General features: G+C 48.2%; 1 protein-coding gene across 1 annotated transcript in view; it reads right to left on the bottom strand.

The window, feature by feature from the left end:
* Window positions 1-22907, bottom strand: part of LARGE1 (LARGE xylosyl- and glucuronyltransferase 1) — a 598072-nt gene that overhangs the window by 36812 nt on the left and 538353 nt on the right. Inside the window, 2 exon segments of the mRNA XM_061204391.1 lie at window positions 2588-2751; window positions 18929-19084. Of these exon segments, the coding sequence (XP_061060374.1) occupies window positions 2588-2751; window positions 18929-19084 (320 nt within the window).

The raw sequence follows: 22907 nt of genomic DNA, 5'->3' as shown, positions 1-22907 counted from the left end.
TCCACGCAGCCTCCCTCGGGGACATACGCTCTCTCTTCCTTTCTCTGCCCCGGCCAGGATGGGGGCTCCTCCTGGAGCATCTCTCTGTTGTCAGAACCTGTTCCCTGCCTGTGCCAGCCAGAATTCTAGGCTGGCCCCAAGACTCCTGCCCCTGCCCTGGTGTATCACCCTGTAGCACCCCTCCCTTGAGTGCAAGCAGAACCTGGGAATACGATGGGATGTTACTCCTGTGACTATGTCATATAACAGACTGGAGAGATTCTCCTGCTGGCTTTGAAGAAGTAAGCTGCTATGCTGAGAGGGCCACACGGCTGAGACCTGAGGGTGGTCCCTAGGAGCTCAGAAGGACCCCAGCTAATAGCCAGCAAGGAAACGGGGACCTCGGTCCTAGAGCTGAATTCTGCCAAAACCTGAATGAGCTCAGAAGTGCACTCTGACTCCGAGATGAGACTGCAGCCCAGCCAGCACCTGGATTTCAGGCCTCAGGCCGCAAGCAGAGAACCTGCTAACACTTATCCAGACCCCTGACCCAGACACTGTCAAATTAAAAAAAAAAAAAAAATGTGTTTCTAAAGCTGCAACATCTGTGGTGATTTATTAAACAATAGAAAACGAATACATGGTCTGAACTCTGAATACTACATATCCCTTGAAGGCAGGAATAGGGTCTTCTTACGTAGTCCCAGCCCCACAAGAGCCTGACACATGATTCTAATAGATGCTTACATAGTATCTGCTGAGCAATCACGTGAATTTTGGAGATGAGAAAACTAAGGCCACGGGAAGGGAAGACCTCTCCTGAGATGACACAGCAGGTCAAGGACCCAGCTGGTGCCAGAAGCTCTGTGCTTGTCCTTTTTATCCCGTTGGGTCTTTGTTACCTGCTATGGTCAGCAAGTTCTCTGAGTTTCTGTACAGGTGTCCCGGAGGCTGTGCATCTCCAGGAAACCAGTAGCCATGAAGCCATTTAATTCTGTGAGCCGTCATTTGCTAATAAGCAGAGGGACTCACAAAGCAAAAAGGAACCTGCTTCCACAGCCGCTCTCAGCACGCATCGTTCCCGGTTGCCTCCGGAGGCAAGGTCGCCCTCACTCTCCCGAACTCCCAGGCTGCTTACTGTCTGTGAACCTTTTCGTGTCCCAGTGCTGTTCCTTTGTTTGTGCACTCATTCTTCAGTCACTCATGACTAATCACAAGTGACATTTATTGAACACTTACTAAGTGTGCCAGGTACTGTCCTCAACACTTTACAGGCGTTAACGCATCTAATCCTAAAACGACCCCATGGAATCTCATCCATAGGCTGGACAGGCATCTCCAAAGCGGCTCAAAGACAGAGTGAGACCATCAAACTCCCTTCCTAATTGTGGGAGTCGAGGGGGAATGACATGAAGGAAACTGGGGCAAGGGCAGCCACTGTGGACATCAGTAAATCAAAGAGGAAGCTGGTTAGCCGCGGTGCACAGAAGGCACATAGGACGGCCAGGTACAGAAAAACTGCAGAGCCCTGAAAGGCTTTGAATCCATTCACCTCCTGGCAGCCAGAGAGATGTTTTCAAAAACCTAAGTTACAGCATAAAACTTTGTGTAAATTTCTACAATAGGTTCTCAACCACGTTTAGAATAAAATCCAAATATTTTATGAGTTTCTAATGTTTATAAACTTAACCTCATGCAACTTTCCTCTCAAGCCCCCTCTCAAGTGATGCTTCAGTCACACTGGTCTTCTATCAGGTGTCTGAATACACACGACTCTTCCTACTGCAGGGCCTTTGCACTTGCTATTTCGGCTGCCTGGAAAACTTTTCTCAGCAACTCACATACCTAACTCCTTTTCTCATCCTCAAGTCTCTGCAGAAATGTCCTCTCCTTAGAAAGACCTCTCCTGACCATGCCACCTAAAGAAGGTCCCTCACTTGACAGTGATAATATGTGTTTCATCCTTCAAAGCACTGATCACAATTATAATCATTTGACTTAATTATTTACTGTTTTTATACCGCTAGTCCCATTTTCTCAACGCTGGCTGCACATGGCAAACTTAAAACAATTCAAGGTCTCCACCCCACAAAGATTCTTACTTAACTGGTTTGCAGTGGAACGTGACCATGCATTTGCTTTAAAAGTTCCTTAGGTGATTCAATTTGTCCCCAGTCAAGGTTGAGAATCAGTGCCACAGACCATTAGCCGCATGAGGGCAGGGATCACGTCAGTACTTCCTGATACAGGCTCCACGAATGATGCTTGCATCAACACGCATATAAGGAAAACAAACAGCAATTGCTTTCCAGCAGCAATTGTGGGTCCAGCCCATGTGTTTCCCTATAATACACTCCCCCTTTCCTTGAGGTAATTTGAGTAGAGCTCTCTTTTTTTTAGAATCAATTCTTCATCCTCAGAAACAACCAGCACCATCAAGAGACAGGAGCCCTTGGTTTTCAGTGCTGGAGAGGGGATGAGACATAAGCCCTATCTTATCAGGCTTCAATGCTGTCAGCCCGTGAGGCCATCTCTCCCTTCTCCATCCGACCGGGTGCAGGGCGGCGGCAAGGCGACTGTGGGGGGGGGTGAGGGCCCGTCTGCTTACCTGTCCATGGAGAGCTGAGCAACCAGGGTGACGTCCGTGTTGTCTGAAGCGGGCTCGTACTCGTAGTGCAAGAAGTACAGGTGGGTTCGGTGGACGGTGAAACGCTCTCGACGGAACTCGTAACACAAGTCGTCCTCATCCAGCTCAGAGAGCTGCTTCTGGAGCTGAAAGGTAGGCAAGAGGGCTTGGAAACAAGAAGAAGATCCCCGAGGGGGCCTGCCTGTTTGTTGTGCCCTGTTCTCCCCTGAGTTTGTTACCCATTGGACCTTACTGATGGGCCAATCAGAGAAGGACAGGATCCTGTTGTCATTTCCCTCTGCAATTTAATCTGATTTCAAAGAGGTGATGATAAAGGGCAGCCGCCTCACCCTCTGAGGAATGAGACCCTCTGAGCTAACAGTGATGGTGGTAGCACTGACAAATGTATAAGCAACCACAAAGTCCTCATACAAAACAAAACACGTTTTCCTTCAGGACCCAGCACAACAATTTCAAATAAGAGGGGGAAACTGTCTAAGAACAGAGTAACGGAAACCAAACGGAGCAGTACCTTTGTGTGACCTGATGCTTTTCTCTCTCTAGAGCTACAGATTTCAATCTCTGTACCAGGTATTGGAAAGAAAAACAACGCAAACCCATAAACAAAACAACACACCTTTTCTTTTAATTTCATCCAAGTTTAATCAGTCTCAGTACCCACTCTTTTTCTCCCTCTCTTCTAATGCTCTGACGTCTTTTACTTTATTAATCTGCTTGTAGGAGTTCTTTACTTACCTCTCCTACTCTCCTTCCTACCCAACTAGTGAAAGAGTGAGCTGTCCTGCTAACACAGAACTAGGAACTTAGCATTTCACATAAGCAGATGCAGATATACAGGTTTCCAGATCTGCCGATAAGCAGTTGCCCGATACACAAAATCCCTCCCAGGCAGGTGTGACTGACTATGCTTGCCTTATAGGTGAAAAATTGCAATGAACAGGTAAAAGAACTTCGACAGTTACGGAAATTCAGTCAGTGGATGTGCGGTAGCAGAATGAATGGGCTGGGAATAGGCAGGAGAGAACTTTTTCAGGTGATGGGAATGTCTTATGTCATGATCAGAGTGATGGTCATTTGGGTGTACACATTTGTGAAAATACACGTACACTTAGAACGGGTGGATTTATCATATGCAAATTGTATTTCAATAAAACTTATTTAAAGAAAATAATAATTTGCCAAAGGTCACATGGTTGCTCCCAATATTTCTTCTGTTACGTGAACCTTGTCCATCACATGATGACATACAGTTGAATATAGATTAAACTTTACGTGACTAGAGTTATTAAGAGCTGAATGCAACAGAATATTTTTCCAAAAAGTAGATATATATATATATATAAAATCTCTAAACCAACAAGAAAATATACTCACTCACTTCTCTATGACCTATCAATTAAGACCACACTGCCTTGACAGGTTAAGCTATGATATTATTTCTCAAGATGTGTGCTCTGACAGCTGACTGCATTAAATGCTCCAGTTTCTTCATTGCCCCCTCCCCCACATCCTTCCCCTTTGTCATGTGACTTTTGGTGCTGCCCACTACAGAGGCAAAGCCGATGCCTCTAATCCTTGAATCTGGGCTGGACTTGTGACCGGCTTTGGCAGACAGAATGGAGGGGGAGCACTGATGCCCCAATCCTGAGGCTAGGGCTCAAGAGCAAGTGCCTGCTTCTTGGGAAAATGCCTGGCTACGCTGCTGGGGGCAGAGAGACAGCTGGAGCAGAGTGGAGTCTCCCCAGTTGCCCGTCACGTGAGCAAGCCTGGCCAAGATCAGTAGAGCTGCATCCATAAACACTTCTCACTGTACACCACTGAGGTTTTATGGGTTTGGAGCACTAGATAACAGGTAGTGTCATTGGCATTTTGTGTGGGGTACCTTTTCATTGTGTGAGTCTGTCCCACATACCACAGGGCGGTTGGTTTCCAGAGCCCCGGCCCAATAAATGTTCGTAGGATTCTCCAGACGGCTGTGTACAACTCCAAATGCACCCATATGTTCCCAAAGGCCAGTCGGGGAATTGGTTGTGATCAAGTGATCTGTGAGATGTTCTCAGCTATCTTTGACATTTTTAACCTTTAAAAAGGATGCAATCAGGGATACCCTTCAGCTTTTCAAGTCCAATTCGATGTCCTTGCCTATTTGAAGATTCCCTCTATGCCAGCAGGGTAACTACTTGATATGAAGCTAGGAACTGGAACTCTCATTCCACCTAAGATCCTATGAGCCAGGTGACGCCTTCTGGCCTGCAGGACTAAACCCAAATCCTCACTGACAATCATATACTCTCTCTCTGACCCATCAATCCCCACATACTCTGCCTTACACCAACGGTCTTCCCTCCGCTCGCCAAACCTGCCTTCCCTCCCACACCTCCGTCACTTGGCCCATCTTCCCTCTCTGCCACGCCCTCCCTCACCTCACCCACTCTTCCCCACTTGGGGACTTTCTATTTACCTTCAAGATTCAGCTTAAATGGCACCTTCTCTGTGAAACCTTTATGGGCCCTGCCAGGTAGGGCTAGTCCATTTCTTCTCTGTGCTCTAAGAGCGCTCAACTCGTAATTCCACCAAAGCACTTGCTCGTTTGAACTGAAATCGTTTAAGAGCAACTTCCCTGGCGAGACTGTGACACTTCACCATTGTCCCCAGCACCGTGCCCACTGCAGGACAGGTGATCGATATGCACGTGCTGTGTGCATGAGAAATACCTGCCGCACACAAGAAGGCTGCAGCCACTGAAGTTAAGGTCTGTCCGTGTCATTTCCCTTTTGTATCCTCTCATGTTATGCATAGAAGCTTGTCATTCTTACACCCATCATTTGCTCCTATATTTGCAGTCTGAGGGTCTGTGATGGCTGAAAAGGTTGTGTCCACCAAACAAGCATGTGCCGGGCTCCGTGCAAGGTGCTAGGTGTGCTTGACTTCCTTTCCTTAGAGCCATCCAGTGAGGCATGTGTCAAACCCTCACTTGACAGTTGAGAAAGCTGTTTGGAGATCTTGAGATCACCCAGGGAGGTCAAACTTGGGTCTCTGTCCCTGGACCACCAAGCTGCCTCTCCAGAAAAGATGCTTGTTTAGCCTCAGGTCAAGAAACAGACACAGGACAGGGGCTGAGGTTACTGCTTCGATCCCAATCCTGTCCATGAAATCTTGGGAGAGTGGGTGAATCATTTAACCCTTCTGAGCCTCAATTTCCTCACCTGTAAAATGGGGATAATAACAGTAGCTACCTCAGGGGATGGCAGGAGGATTCCAGGAGATGCTGCATATGAAGGGCACAGTGTTTGGAGTGACTCAACAATGTCATCTATTATCGTGGTTGTGATCACAATTAGGAAAGGGAGACTCCTGGGCTCCCGGAGACACCTAGGTGGGCGTGTGCTGAAACTTCACCTGAAGGAGATGGCACAGCACGGGTCTGGAGGGCAGGGGAAGAAGGGCTGGATGAGGCTGGGTCACCTTCTGTTTCATGAGTGTCAGAGAGAGTCCCGACGTCTTCCTCCTTGAACTCAAATATGCCTGGAAGTGGCAGTGTTGCCTGCCAGGAGGAAACGGAACCAACGGACACCCACCTTCCCTTTCTCACCCACCCTGCTGAAGAAAACAAGCAATTACTGCCCTTTAGAGAATAAATGTCTGTCAAGTTCTTTGCAAAAGCAGGGCTGTTTGGGGGTATTTGTTTCGTGTTGTATTTTTAATATGCTGATAAGAGTGCATGGCTTCCAGCCCAGTGAAGAGAGAGAGGGAGCGTGTGAGGATGTGTATGCAGGTCCGTGTGTGAGCACGGCCAGACACACGCGTGTGGAGCAAAGGGTCTTTCTTTGATGCGGTTTCGAAAACGTTGTTTATCCTCATCACATGAGAAAGGAAACTAGTGACCAGAACATGAGAAATGCATGTGTTACGGGGTTCTCTCTTCCCCCTTAGCCTTACACTGGCAGTACCCTTGAGTTGGGGAAAATGATATTCCAAGGTAAATAGCTCCAAGAGCCATTTTCTGGAAAGCGCCCATAGAGTGGGCTCCTAAAGGCAGGAACTGTATCCCATCCATCTCTGAATCCCCTGAACCCAGAACACCTAGTGCATCTTGAGTGCCCAGCAAGACTCTGTTGGATGCATTCAGAGCCACAGCATGTTAAGAAAGGGAACAGTGACCAATGAATATGCTCCTAGAGCTACCAAAGTATGGCTGCCCTAGGTGGGAGGGTCTACCAGCAGTCCCGGGGGATAAGTAGCCTCCATCTATGAACTTCATGGTACCAATGTGGTTCAATGGCAGCCACATCCCAAGGTCACCTGTGGCCATCACAGTGCTTAACGGATAGGATCTAGGTAACATTGCCATTTACCAACCACACTGGGTACTGTGGAAAGCACAGCAGGCATGAGGTCAGACATAAAACGTCAGAGTCTACTGGACTCTGGACCAAATAGATGCCTTCCTTGAACTTTAATATTATATTTATTATCAACCTGGTGCTTTGCACCTCTGCTCTAATATGGACTGAGCACCTACTGTGCACCAGGTGCAGTGCTAAATCAGGTGCATTGCTTTACTAATTTAATCCTTTAGCACAGATCTCCATTTTACGAAAGAGGAAACTGAGGCTCAGAAGGTGCCCATCATCTTCCAGTTACAGCTAGAGAGCAGCGGTCCGGACTGTGAATCCAGTCTTTGGACCTCACACCAGGGACATCTCACAACACAATTACTTCTCTCCTGGCGGATGGATGTGAGGATCAAATGAGCTGGTGGAAGATACAATGCTGTGTGAACAAAGCAGGCCATAAAAATGCATATGCAGTATGATTCCAATACAGCAGAAAGACAAACCCCACACAGAAACAGACCAAAGGGAACATGTTACAATGTTAACAAAGCTTTTCTCTGAGTGGTGGATTCACAGATGAATTTTATTGGCTTCTTTATACTTTTCTGTACTGAAGTAATTCCCTGCAATTTTCTCAAATGAGCTAATGCATGTACAAGTGCTTTGTAAACTGTAGAGTGCCACACACACCTCAGCAATGTTATTATGATTGCATTATGTACCTTTTCAAATTCTAATCTAGGACTGCTTATTGCTGACTGCCTGGCTGATATTATCGCAAGGGGGAGTCTAGAGCAGCTTGAAACCCGCCTCTTTTTCACCCAGGTAATTTCTCCAGGGAGATGCGGAGCTGGAAGGCAGGGCTGGGGTGGCTTTTGTGAACAGGGTCTGAAGGCTACCCCCACTCCACACTCCAGCCACGTGGGGAGCAGGGGCTCCTGACAAGCAAGTCACAGAAACAAAAGACAGATTCCTCCTGAGATAAAATGCATTTGCTAAATTGCTTCCTTGGGCAGCCAGCTGAGGCACAGGGAGATCTGGACTTAAGGGAAAATGACCTTTACGCAGTTTGCATTTATTTCTTCCCATCCTGAAGGGCAGTGGCCTAGACTAACCTCTGAGCTGCCAGAGATGATGGCGGGTCCTGCCTGAGGACTCAGATGGGTGGGAAGTGTGTCCCTGGGCTCCGGCCTAACGGACTTCTGCTCAAAGTCAGGAAAAACTACACGGAGAGATTATGGGGATAAGTGGACACTGAGGCCTGATTCCTCTGACCTTCATTTTCCACGTGACCTTGAGCAAGTCATTTCTCCCAACAGCAAGACAAAGAGTTCCGGCTTCAAGGATCACGTGCTCACTAGGCCAGGTAAGGGCTGAGAGCCCTGCGGGCACTTTCTCACTAACACTCACATGGTCACCGTGGCTTAGAGACCACCAGCAGTCCAGTTCTATAAAGAAAGCCTTAGCCACTTGTTCAAGGTCACACAAGGAATGAACAGAGTAGCCGAGATTCACATCCAGGTGTCTTTCCTCCAAGTTCTTGTACATAATCAAGTCACTACAATGCCGTGTTCATCAGTCTCTGGGGATCTCTCTAGTCTAATGGCAGATGGTTCTGTGACTGCAGAGGACTGAATCACGTGCTTCCCTCGGTGGCAGAGATCTTCTGCTCTCGGGCTGAGTTTCCAACCTTCCTGCAGTGCAGGGTAAACCATGTAGCCAAGTTCGCCTCCGTGGAATGTGGGCAGATTCTGGCCACTACAGGCACCGCTTTTAAGACTGTCTCATGCACAATCTTCTCTTTGTCAGCCAGAGCAAGAGCCCCCAGTAGAGGATGCTCCGTGGAGGGCAGAGGCACAAGATGGAAGGAGTCTGGGCCCTGAACCTGGAGAAGAGCTGCCTGCCAATCAGGAACACCTGCTTGAACTTCGTGTGAGTCACAAACTTCCAGTCTGCCGAGTCCATTTTACAGTTGCTTGTGTTACCTTAACTAACACACCTACTTGACCTCTGCCAGCCAGTAAGTGATGAAGGCAGTACAACGGACCAAGTCAGGAGTCTCTGAGGCCACCCTTTCTCCTTTCGACACCTGTCCTTTTGATGCTTTAGGACAATGGGTAGAAACATCTGATGGATAAAATAACACTCAGGAGTGTTGCTTTACACTTTCAGCTTTCACTTTCAGCGGCCTGGATATCCATTTCTTCATCCCTTCCTCCCAGTATCTATATGAGACTGGCAGGGCTGCCCTCTTGCCCCCAGTTGATGGATGAGGAAACTGGAGCACCGGGGATGTGCACAGAAAAGCTGGGGCTCTAAGTCACGTCTCCTGGAACCTAACTCAGGGCTCTTCCCTGGGGTTTCCATGAAGTGGTTAAGTTTTATTAAACCACATGGACAGGCAGAGAAAAATTACTAGCTCACTGGTTGCCTGCTGTGCATATTAATCAACAGAGTTCCAGGAACCCAAAACACTGTTTTCCAAGGAAACCAAACCATGGGCCACTTTCATTCTTTCCTGGGAGGGGAGAAGCATGGGCCTAGGACCATTCAGTGACGGTTCAGAGAGGGTCTGCTGAGCACTGACTGAGGCTCTGAGAAAACAAGAAAAAGGCATGGTCTGCTCCCTCCCAGCTATCAGCATTAACGTGTGCATCGCACACAATGAATAGTCCCTTATTTTATGCCAAGCCCTGTGCTAGGAATGGGGAACGAACCCATTTCTGCACTTAAATTGTTTATACAGTCCGGGTGGGGAAACAAAGAAGCAAGTTAGCAATTGTAAAACTGTGTATTCATAATGCAAACAAAACTCAAGGTCGGGGGGATGTGCTACGTGCTACACGGACCTAAGCTCCTGACCTGTCTTACCTTACTTAGTCCTCATCAAGCCTACCAGGTAGGAATAGTCCTATCTGACTCCCATTTACAGGTGAGAAAACTGAGGCACAGAGAGTTTGAGTGGCCTGAAATCCCAAAGGGAGTATTCCTAGCATCTTACACGAGGCAGTCTTGCTCCAGAGCTGTCCTCTTACCTACCGCACAAGGAGCCAGTTGGGGGAGGAAGATTCAGCCAAAAGCAGAAGAGGGCGGGGGCTGTGACTGACAAAGGCACAGGAGAGTCGAGCACCTGGCAGGTTTGGACAGGTGACAACCAGAGCCTAGGCGTGTGAAGGAAGGATGTATTCCTGTGGCCCAGACACACCCTCTGAGTATCTGGACCATGACTCCCCCCTTTATCCCCCCTCTCCTGGCCACCCAGGCAAACACTGTGATGCTTCAGGCTCTGGAACTTAACACGCCATAGAAAGTCACTGGAGGCTGGCCTCGGGCGGCCTGTGGTAGGGCTCTGGACGCCATCCACCCTGGGCTCCGCTGCCCACTGTGTGATTAAAGAGCTGGTGACATGCGGCTCACACGTGAGAGCAATAATGCATTCTGGGGTTTCTCTGGGGTTTCTCTGGGATACAGCTGTTTCCACAGAGCCATCTGTTCCCTGGTAGATTCTGTTTACATGTGTCTTAATTTTAACTTCTCACTGAGCCACCGTGAGGCCGCTGTCTTTTCTTCTTAGTGAGCTTAGCATCAGGGAATGTGACCCCACAGGCGGCCCATCACCCTTGTAGCACGAGGGGGTTGAACGTGGAAGCCCTCATTTCAGAGGTGAGGCAGGGGGCTGAGAGCAGCTAGATGGGAAGGCATCCAGGACGAGCTTTCTGGCCAATACTCGTAAGGAGACCGCCCGTGGCCTGTAGCCCTTTGCACACCTTAAGCCCTTCAACGCACATACCAGCCTGGGCTGGGTTTGTTTACTGACCATTTTACAGGTGGGAAAACTGAGGCTCAGGGAAGGCAAGAGTTATGCTAGGTCTAGTCCTGGGGCCTGGTTTTCTGATTTTAAGTACAGGGATCTTTCCAGGGTACCACAAATACTTCAAGACAAAGACTTGGAATAGTTAATTGGTTTGACAAAATTTATCGAGCACATAAATTTATCAAGCAGTCTTTCATAGGCATAAACATATACTGATGGGGCTTCCCTGGTGGCGCAGTGGTTGAGAATCTGCCTGGCAATGCAGGGGACACGGGTTCGAGCCCTGGTCTGGGAAGATCCCACATGCCGCGGAGCGACTGGGCCCGTGAGCCACAATTGCTGAGCCTGCGCGTCTGGAGCCTGTGCTCCGCAACAAGAGAGAGGCCGCGATGGTGAGAGGCCCGCGCACCGCGATGACGAGTGCCCCACGCTTGCCGCAACTGGAGAAAGCCCTCGCACAGAAACGAAGACCCAACACAGCCATAAATAAATAAATAATTAAAAAAAAAAAAAAAAAGATATACTGATGAATGAAACAGACAGACATCCCTGCAGTCCCAGAGCTTACATTCTAGTTGGAGAGACAGAACCAACAAAATAAATAAGTCCAGAATATAATACATCGATGGGTGATAAGTGCTATGGAGAAAAATAAAGGCATGAGCTCTGGGAGATGGGGGTGCTGGGATTGGGGTAAGTATTACAACTTTAGATCATGGAGTGTTTTCAGCAGTTGTAAAAAGACTACTCAGCAAGACTGATACCAGTTCCAGAGCTGCCACCAACCTGTCCTCTGATTTCATATCGTTGAGCCTCCGTTTTCTCCTCTAAAAAATAATGATAATAATAACTACCTTGCAGGGTTCGTAAAAGAACACCGTTCGTAAGAACAGTGATATAAAGTAAAAGCAACTAGGAGAATCGCTGAATGACTTGTAGTTCCTCTTATGTTAATTTTAAATAGGGATCTACATCCACTTGAGAAGCATGGCCTCGGTCGGTCTATGACTTCAAAGTTAGGGCGACCTTGTTTCCAATCATGGCCCCATCATGTAGGAGTTGCTTGATTTTGAGCACGTAACTCATCTCTTCTGAGCTTTGGTTTCCTTAATCTGTGAAATGTGACTCGTAACGCCTCCCTCCCTTGATTGTGGTGAAGATTAAAGTTGCATTTCCCTTTTGCTTTCCCTGCAGGAAATCTCCAATTGTCAAAGGCTAGAAGAAGCAGAGAAAGGTCTTGGAGCAGCACAGAGAGCTCTCCCCATGCAGCAGAGAACAGAATGATGAAGGCCTAGTGCACGGATGCCCAATAGGCTTCCGCATCTCCCGTGTTATTGCTTGGAGATTGTTACTGGTTCTCTGGAGTGCTGTCTTGGTGAGGATACTGGGGTTGGGGCTGAGCCCAGAGGGACAAGTGAGGTCATCAATTAGTGATGTCTGCTGTGGGCATCGGATGAGGGAACTCCAAGTCTGCAGACACTTGTCTACTGACTTACATATAAATGTGAAAACTCATTGGTGTCCAGTCTTTTTGCTTTTTTTCACTTTTTAGGTGTTTGCTATGTTTCATAATTTAACTTCTAACATGACAGTGGATAATTCTTTTACCACTGGACTTTCTGACTTCAATACCATTGGTTTTCCTTTTTTTGGCTGCCATGGGAAGGATGAACAGGGGGTTGAGCCCAGAAAGGGTTGTTCTGAAGCTGATGAAGTGAAAGTGACAGCTGTCAGAAAGGCATCTGCAGAATAGGCAGCAAACAGTCTGAGGCCATTTCCTGCCAGGATAAACAGCATCTTCCCTCCTCTGGCCAATTCCCGCCCCCTCAGCCTACTCAGTGCAACCTTAGTCACTGAAAATTGTAAACTGAGTTTGGTATACTTTGGTTACTAAGGAAGGGCATGTACTTTAGTAAGATTCCCATCCAAATTGGAAAACATCTATAATAACATATATTTTAATGATTTTGCATTTAGAAAGGTGAGTTTCTTTTATCTGGAAAATTCCCTGAGGTGGAGCAAGGCACTCTTGATGATAAAGCAGCCTTCTATAAATACAATGCTTGGGGAGAGTTACATGTTTCTGGATAACACGCTGTATGGAAGCTACACTATCTGCCCGGCTGTTGGGGACCACAGGGGGTATGCTTATTTTTTACTGCACCCAAGGACAGGACTCAGATTAATGGATTCTTTCCAGAAGGGGGGATTTCAACTCAACATGAGGACGAATGGGTTAGCATCTGGAGCTTTCTAACAGTGCACTAAGCTGCTGGAGGTGGTGAGCTCCCTGTCTTTGGGAAGATTCCAGCAGAAACCAGATGTAAGCCTGTTAGAGACACTGTAGAAGGATTTTTGCACGGATTAGGGGTTAGAGAATATCCATGATTATCCAGCCGTGTTCTGTGGAGTCCCAGAGTTTCTTGGCTATGCTTGAGCAGCTGGGTTGCTGAGGAAAGGGGAGAGAAATGCTAATATATAGAATTCTAGCTTCCACTGCGACTTCAATCAAATTATAGTAACTAATGCCAAGTGAATGCTTATTGCATTACACAGATTAACTTATTGGTTCCAGGGAGAGATGCCCAGACAAACTATGGGACAGGAGTGGCTATGTCCCATCAGCTACTGTCATTCTACACCGCAGCTGGGGCCCAAGCTCTTCCAAACAAAACCATCTTGTTTTGGAGCAAGTACCCCAAACAAAGGCTGGAAAATGGGGTTTGCTGCTTACTGAAGGGTTGAATCCCCCAACCTCCTGAATTCATGCTCCTTCCCTCCCTCTTTTCCTTCTTCTTTTCTCTCTCCCTCTCTCTTTCTGGCACCAAGATCAACCAAATGGCCTCTTCCTCCCACCCGGAATCTCCTGTTGGAGGAGAAATCTACCTGGGATTGTCTGATCCAGAGCAAATGTGACAGCCCCTCCCATGCTTTATACACAGATTTCTCAGTGACTCTGTAGGTTCATCTCTCTGCCAGGCCTTCCTAGAAAAAAAATCTTAAAATCCCAAAACCCATTCGTGGAACGACAGAGTATGATCAGACAGGTTGGGCACTGTGGTTTGTGATAAACCCCCTTCTCAATGAACACTGTGTTCTGGGTGTCCTATTTTTGGTGATTTAACATCAATTATCCATGAGACACTATGACAAAGGCATCACTGTCCCCAGTTATTTATCAGATGGTGAACCCAAGGCTCAGAGCATCCATGTGACCTGTCTGAGGTCCTATGTCCACTAAATGAGTGATCTGGGATGACCAGAGAGTTCACACCCTTATCATCATCATCATCACCTCCGTGAAGACATAATAATACAAAAATGAACCTGTGCAGCCCTCCACGTGCTCATGCTGGCTTCACTGGAAGCCGGGTAGGCCATGCTCGTGTTCACCTCTGGTCTCCACTGCCTGTGCTGCTCCCTCCACTCTCCATACCTTCTCACTCCTCCTTATTCACCCTTCGAATATCACCTCCTCCAGGAAGTCTTCCCTGACATACCTGCTCTCCCCTTCTTGTGTGCTCTCAAAGCATCACACTGTCCCGGCACTTATCACACTGCATGACAACCCCGTGCCTGCCTGCATCCCTCACTAGACAAGCCCTGTGAGAGTCTGGCTTCGATCTGCACTTGCTCCCTCAGGATCACCAGCCCTGTGGCTGGTGACCATTTCAGTGACTTATCTGCTGAATGGATGAACGCGTCTTGAGACTTAGACCCTGCCACCAGAGCCCTTTCCCATCTGGGATCTGCAGTCCAATGGAGAGGTCCCTGACTTCCAGTCTTTGAGACGACCACTAACTGTGCGCTTGTCATAGTTCCAATGACCTCTTCCCCAAAGCTGGGAGCATTCGGCTTTGGGCCAGATACAAGGTCTTACCCTTTCCCGCTGGCTGTGTTTGCAGATAACGCTCAGCATGCTGCAAAGGACCAGGGGTGGGAACTCCCCGCGGAGACACGATTCCAGGCTGCGATGTTACAGACTCTCTGCCTGCTCCGGGCCCTGCCGCCGCGGGCCTGTCCAGCCAGAGGCATCTGACTGAAGCAGAGCACAGGGACCTGCCGTCTCGGTTTACGGTCCCCTGTTCTCAGCGCCCACAAAACAATCCACCTGTCCTCTCCATCCCCGCGGCTGCCGCCCTTGGTCAGAGCCCCATCACCATCTTTTGGCCTGGGATGCGGCAACAGCCTCTAAGTGGTCTCCCTGCCTCCAGTCTCACCCTTTCCGTTCTATTCTCTACATGGAGTGATTTTTCTCAAATGTAAATGTGACCACGATTAAAGCCCTTTGGGGACGCCTCACTACCGACGGGATTAAGTCTAAACTCCTAAGCACAGCCCAGGCCCTTCGGTCAGCTTCATTCTCTGCCCCTCTCCTGACACGCCTCTGCTCCAATACAGAAACTACCAGCACGTTCTCTCTGAACTCTCTACTTCTTCATCTGTTCTTCCTTTGTGTCTGGTCCTTCATTCTTCTCTCTTATTTGTTCAGTTCATTCCATAAACATTTATTAAGTGCTTGTTATGTGCCTGCTTCCATTCTAGGGGAGGGCACCCCAGAGGTGAACGGTACAGGCAGAGTCTCTTATATTTGGGGAAAAAAACTAGGAAAAAAATGACATGAATCAAATAATTGTGGATAGTAGGTATGCGCTGATGAAAATACGGCACATCACAGAGAGTGATATTAAGGGTTACCCGAGGCTGGCGGGTGGTCAGGGTGTCCCAGGACTTGGGAAGCAAGTACAAAGGCTTTCCCAAGGAGGGTGGGGGGAGCCTGGGGTGTAGGAGGAGCAGAAAGGTGGTGGATGTGGGCTCAGCATCAAGGGGAGTGTTTGGGAGGACAGCTGAGGTGAGCCTCAAAGAAGGCTGCTCTCTCCTTCATGGCCCTCCCTGTACCCGGGCAGACTGTCCTCTTGCCACCTCTGACACTGTTCCATGGCAAGCACCTTCTACAGGGCGTGGGCCAGCCTCTGACTTCAACCACGGTGCCCTGCATAGCGCCTGGCAGGTGGCCGGCTCTCACACGTGCATGTTAAACAAGTAAATGCAGTCACAGATTCCGAGAGGGACAACCAAAGACTTCTCCCCTCTGATGACCCACCAGGGGAAGCTGGTGTAGGAAAAGCTGGTGAGTCATTTTTAAAGGGAGTTCTACTTCGTAAGGCACTGAGCAGCGCGCCACGGGAATTCACCCATACGGAGATTAACTGATGGCGTCAATCTGCAAGGCTTTTTATTTGAGCCTCATCCGTGGAGGAAAAAAAAAAAGGAGCAGGAGAAGAGTTTATATTTAATGTTTGGGGAAAGAGTGCAGAATGGGCACTCAAATATTGATGATGACAACAAATACTGATTTGAGTAAAGAGAATGGAAGGAAAACCCAGAAGAACACAGTGTTTGTTGAGACCTCTAAGGGCTTCCCAGAATCTGAGACAGAGGTCAAGTGCTTAATGGTTTTCCTTCCTCTCTTGCCAGTGGTAAAGAAGGGCGGACGCTGAGGAAGGTATGGTGCGTGACACGGAGAAGGGCTGGAGCTAGAGGTGACGCCACTGTGACCTGGGGGCCAAGTGACAGAGAGCAGGGGTGGCCGTGTGACCAGTCATCCTGATACAGGGCCAGGTGAGTGTAAGCCCGCAAGAGCTTCCACACACGCCCTCCCCTGCCATTGGAGCCTAAAAGAATTCTCCTGACATCCAAGATAAGAATACAAACAACAACAGTAACAAAACAAAATTCTGACTCTTTAACCCACTTCCAGCATCCTTCCAGCCTGCCTCCTGGCTACCTGCTGCTCAGCATCTCCTGTTCTCCTCCTTCCCCAGCAGTCCCGGGCACACAGGCCATCCTTCAGCTCCTCACAGCAAACCTGCCCTACCTCAGGACCTTTGCACCAGCAACTTCCTCCACCTGGAATGTACTTCCTTTGCTGTTCTTCTTTTTTTTTTTTCTTCCAGCTTTAGTGCCGTATAGTTGGCACACAAAAAATGACACATAATGAAAACAATCTAGTGAGTTTGCATATATGTATATACTCAGGTTACTATCACCACATTCAAGGTAATAAACATAACCACTGCCTCCAAAAGTGTCTTGGTTTTTTTCTTCGTGTGTATGTGGTAAGAACACTTAACATGAGATCTACACTCTTAAATAAATTTTAAGTGCACAATACCCCGTGAACTAAAAGCACTAGGTTGTAGAGTGGATCTCTGGAACTTACTTATAACTGTACCTTTATAACAACTGAACATAGCTCCCCATAACGCCCTCTCCCCATCCCCTGGTAGCCACCATTCTGTTGTCAGCATCTATACATGGGACTATTTTAGATGCCTCGTATATTTGGACTCATGCATATATTTGTCCTTCTGTGACTGACTTATTTCACGTAGCACAATGTCTTCCAGGTCCATCCATCTTGTCACAAATGGTAAGATTTCCTTCTTTTTCAAGGTGGAATAATATTCATATATATATATATATATATATATATATATATATACACACACACACACACACACACACATATATTTACTATGTATATTTACTACATGTGTATATATATATATATATATTTACTACATTATCTTTATCCATTCACCTGTCGATGGATACTTAGGTTGTTTCCATAGCTTGGCTATTAAGAATACTGCTGCAGTGAACATGGAAATGCAGATATTGCTTTGTGATCCTGATTTCAATTCTTTAGGACCCAGAATAGCCAGAAGTGGAATCACTGGATCACATGACAGTTCTACTGTTAATTTTTTGAGGCCCCTCCATACTGTTTTCCATAGCAGCTATACCATTTTACATTCCACCAACAGTGTACAAGGTTCCAATTTCTCCACATCCTTGCCAACTCTTATTATCTTTTGTTTTTTTTGATAATAGCCATCCTAACAAGCATAGGAAGATATCTCATTGTGGCTTTGATTTGTATTTCCCTGATCCCTTGCTCTTCCAAGGCTGTCTCTTTCTTGAATTTGGGTCTCAGATGAAATGTCACTTCCTCAGAGAAGTCCTCCCTGACTTCATATGTCACTATGTAGCACCTGCCACTGGCTGGTAATTTTTCCTGATAGTTCGTCTAGTTATTAATTGTGTCTCCCCCACTAGAATATCAATACCATGAGAGCAGGGACCACTGTCCTTATTTACCTATGAATCCTCAGTGCTCAGAATAAGAAGGCCTTCAGTAAATGTTTGTTGACTGAATGAACCAATTACTTCTGTGTCTAATACTAAGGGTCAAGGAAAGGGCAGGGAGCAAATATTTATCAAGCATGTAACATATGGCAGATGCTGAGCTAGGTGCGTTACATGCAGTTTCTCACTTAGTCTCAGAACAGCCCTATAACCGTTTTTTCTTCTCTCTATTTGACAGCTGAGGAAACTGAAGCACAGAGAGGTTGAGTAACTTGCCTGAGGTCACACAGGTGGAAATCGGAAGGGATTAAAGCCAAACCCAGGTCAGCCTGACCCCACATGCCCTACCTTTTCCACTACAGTGAGCTGCTGCCCCACATCCTGCTCCTCAGAACTTCAAATCAGTCTCAGTCTTGCTCCTACATGTTGTGTGACCATGAGCAACCTGCTTAACCTCTCTGTACCTAAATGTCTTCAACTCTAATTGGGGAAAAAAAAGAGGGTTTCTATGAGCATCAAATGAGATACAACGTACGAAAAAAATTATAAACAGTGAAGAAACTGGACAATATAGTAGATGTCAGCTATGCCTGTGACCATTTGTGAAAATTTTTTGTGCCACCCCAGGCACTGACCCTGATTCCTGGGTCTCCCATGTGGGTGCCATGTCCACAAAGACCTCAGAGTTCCCGGCTGTGGAGAGACCCTTTGTCTGTTGTTTCACTGGTGTTTTTGCTCCACTCTGATTCCTCTGCTTGGCAGCTCCCTTCTGACTTCACCTAGTCTGGGCGAGCGTACCCCCTTCTGCATCCACAGGGACGAGCACAGAAGTGATCTGCTGATGTGCCTGTCCCCCTGGCCACCGCCCCGAGGTGGGGATGGTGCCTGGCTCCTCCTGGGCCTGCCCTGAGCCTGGCATGGAGGCTGGCGCCGGAGGTCCTCGGCAGACCAGCAGGGAGGCCACCGCTGCCTGTGCGGCCGAGCCCTGGAACCACTCACGTTTTCACTGTTGACGTCAGCCTCGCTGGGGCAGCCGAACAGCTCCCGGCGCAGGAGGTTCCCGTCGTACTCCAGGAAGGTCAGGTAGAGGTTGCGGAAGAACTCCACGTGCTTGTTCTTCACCCGCAGCTTCTTGGGGGAGTTCCAGTGAATGACCTGGCAGGTGACAAGGAGGCAGTCAGGCCAGGATGACCTGTGCTTGTGGGAGGCATGGCTGGGCACTGGTCTGAGTACTACCTGGGGGCCTGCCCATTCATTCATTCAAATTCATTCATTCATTCATTCATTCAAATTCATTCATTCATTCATTCAACATTTGCGGTCCAGGGGTTAAGAGCTAGGGTGCTGAGGCCAGACTGCCTGGGGTCAAATCCTGGTTCTGCTCTAGGTAGTGATTTAATCTTAGGCAGATTACTTAATCTCTCTGTGCCTCAGTTTCCTCATCTGTGAAATGGAATAGTAACAGCTCCTGCCAAAGCCAGTCTTTGAGCTTTCATCTCTTGGCTCCAAACCTGCTTCGTGATGCTGAAGCCAGGACTCTGCCAACCCTACTTCTGCTGTGTCTGCCTGTTCAGCACTGCCAACGGGGGCAGTGAGAGGGAGACAAAGGTCTGGAGGGGGAAAAAGGAACTTGCCCCTTCCTGTGTTCCTGTCCCTACCCCTTTCTCCATGCCAGCGGTGGCACTTCTTTCCTTCAGCAGCAGCTAAGCACACTTTGCAGTTTTTTTCAAAACTCAGATGCAGCGTCATGGTCCTTTGTCCCCGCCTGGTGCTGCTTCCTCTGGAGCTGCCTGCTGACCCCAGAGTGTGGCTTCCAGCCCGGAGCTGTAATAATTCCTACCTCTTCCCTCTGTTCCTTCAGCTCCAGGGGTGGGAACTGTTGCCTGCAATTTTCTATTTTCCCTTTTATAGTTACCAAGTGAACACTTTATGTCTAGTTATCATTTTTAAAGATTAAATTCTCTGTTCAAATAATTGGTATGGTTTTTGCCTCCAGCCAGGACTGATGGATGCACGGTCTCCCAGAGCTGCCGTGAAAAAGCAACTCATTAATACAAGTAAAGCACGTAAGTGGTAAGGACACGCGCTCAATACATGCTGGCTCCAACTATTAAGTGCCTACAGTATACGGAGTTGGGAGATGGTCAGAGGCCCCTGCGGGCAGTGCCTGCCCCTGGCTTGCTCACAGTCTGCTGGGGAGTCATGTCCCCAAACAGGTAACAGAAGGCAATCGTGGAGGGAGGATCAAGAAGACATGGCAGCTCCAGAATGCTCCGAGAAGCATCTCTTAGAAGGAGGTACCTGTGCTGGGGCTCAAAGGGCCAGCAGGAGCTTCCTGGGGAGACTGGGCCTGGACGGGGGGAGGGGGGCAGATGTGGCTGCAGAGGTGACAGGGGAGATCCTGGCCCCGTGGGACCATGTTCTGAACTCAGACTGCATCGCTGGAGATTTTTAAGGGGGCCAGGGAATTACTAACTCTGGGTTTGGGGAAGATTACTCTGATTGTAATGGAGGAGATGCGAGGGGCAGGGTGGGAGGGCCCAAAGGGGGACCAGGGACGCTGGTTACGAGTCAGCTGTGGAGCCTGGGGGCACGGCTCACCCCCTGGGCTGGGGGAGCATCTCTGAGTGGAACCCTATGCTGCTCCACATTGCTTCACATCCACTGTCTTCCTTTAATCCTCACAATGACCCTAACAAGGAATGCAAATTTAAAGATGAAGAAACTGGGGACTCTCCCTGGCGGTCCAGTGGTTAAGACTATGCGCTTCCAATGCAGGAGGTGCGGGTTCCATCCCTGGTCAGGGAACAAAGATCCCACATGCCACAGGGCGTGGCCAAAAATAAATAAATAAATACATACACACATAAATCTAAAAAAATCAAAAAATTAAAAAGAAAAAAGATGAAGAAACTATGGAGATGTATCTTGCTCAGGGCCACAAAGCTGGTAAATGTTGGAGCTGGGATTCAAATATAAATCTGAATAAATCTGATTCCAAAGTTCTTTACTCTGTGGAGAACAGGAGAAGGCAGGTTCTAAAGACTTCTTTTTTCACGCTGCATCACATTACAGAAGAGACAACATAGCTCTCCCCTCCCCCACTGGCCCCCCACGGCCCTCCTCTCTCCTCCCATGGCGGGACGGACAGCCTATCTGGCCATCTGAGCTGCGGAAACACTGCTTTGTAAGACCAAGCCCCTCTCTCAAGGTACAGCGAATAACTGGAAACCTATTTGGTCCAAACCACCTCACGGCTCTCCCCTAATCAGCAAAGCTGTAACAACAGAGCAAGAACCGGGGCTGTCAAACCAGCCTAGGTCTGAATCCCAGCCATCCTCTTCACTAGCTGTGCGTGTCCTTGGGCATCTTGTTGCATTTCCTGGGGCCCCAATTTCCTCATGTGCAAGGAGGGGATCAGTAACCCCAACTTCACAAAGTGGTTATAAGAGGGTTACACAAATGCCTGGCACAGTGCCTGCATGTCACAGTGGCTCCATATACGTGGGTTCTCTTCCCCCTCAAAGATGGAACCAATCTGCACCACGAGTGCTCTGCCCTCCTTTCCCTCCCGCCAGCAGGAGGTCCACTGCAGCCGTGAGGAGGGAAGCAGGCATCTCGCACTCAGGAGAGGGCAGAAAGGGACAGCAGACCCTCCTTGGAACGAGGCCACTTGGCGGTGTTTGCATTTCAGGGAAGGATGAGTATACAATGTGCAATTCTCTTCCTGTGCCCTCTGAAGGGTGCGAGAGGGAAGGAGAGGGAAGACTCCCTTGAGAATACACCCAACCCGGGCAGGAGAAGGTCCCGGGCCAGGCATTAAAATAATTGCATGCGAGCTGGTGACACTCATACCCAGTGGGGATCACGTCTCTGCTGTGAAAGATTCTGGTCCTTGCCAAGTGCTGAGCCAGCAGGAAGGCTGATGGATGTGCATCTGACTCAGGAAACCTGGGCTTCTTCAACAGGGAAAAACTTTAACTAAGAGGAAATCAGGGCTGGCCTATGAGTCCCCAGACAAACAAATCGTCACTTATCATTCACGAATCTACCAGGCACTTTGGAGACACTGTGTCATTAAATGCTCCAAATGAGCCCATTTGAATCCCACTGTGCATTTTACAAAGATGGTACTTGACTTGCCTGTATTTCACAGCTGGTAAGTTGCAGAGCTGAGACACGAACCCAGCTCTGAACCTAAACCCCAGGTTCCTGACTGCTATTGTGTTCCATGTCAATGGCTGAGCACTTTACAGGTGCGGAGAGGGAGGCTTGCAGAGGAGAGGCGGCTTGCCCAAGATCACGTGGTGAGTTTGGACCAGGCCAGGGCTGGGACGAGGATGCAGGTCTCCTGGTGCTCCCCGCCCTCCCACTCCAGGTCATCTCTCATCCCATCATGTCTCATCCTGTTCTGTGTCTGCCCAGGGATCTGGGTTTGTGTATCATCTACAGGTAAATACTGAGGTTCTATAACAAGCGGCAAAGGTTAAAGGAAGGCAGCGGGAGAAGATGGTGGGTCACTGGCAGGCCAAGGGGGTTTTAAAAAACCCTGTGAACCTAGCTGCCCTGTAATAGGTAAGCCCACTCAAAGACTATTAATGTATATTCAGATTTACCTTTCCACCTAGGTTTTTAATCATCAGAACAGAGAATACTCCATTCCCCTGTGCTAGGCTCCAGAGAAGTAAGTAATATCTACTGTTTACCTAATACCCATTATATGCTAGACATAGGCCAGGGCTGTTATTGTTGTTGTGTGTATGTGTGTGTGTGGTTTCACATTCAATCCTCAAAACAACCTGGTAACGTTGTTTCTATTATCATCCCTATTTTACAGACAATAATCCTGAGGGTCCCTCAGCTAGTAAGTAGCCAATCCTAATACAAAATCAGGCCTGTCTTACTCCCAAATCTTTTTCTTTCTGCCACATCATTCATTCATTCAATACTAGAGTGAGCACCGACTCTGTGCCAGGCA

Source organism: Eubalaena glacialis, chromosome 11, assembly GCF_028564815.1.
Source record: "Eubalaena glacialis isolate mEubGla1 chromosome 11, mEubGla1.1.hap2.+ XY, whole genome shotgun sequence".
In the NCBI taxonomy this organism is placed as follows: domain Eukaryota; kingdom Metazoa; phylum Chordata; class Mammalia; order Artiodactyla; family Balaenidae; genus Eubalaena; species Eubalaena glacialis.
The sequence above is the reverse complement of the archived record's forward strand: the minus strand, read 5'-3'. Positions and strand labels throughout refer to the sequence as shown.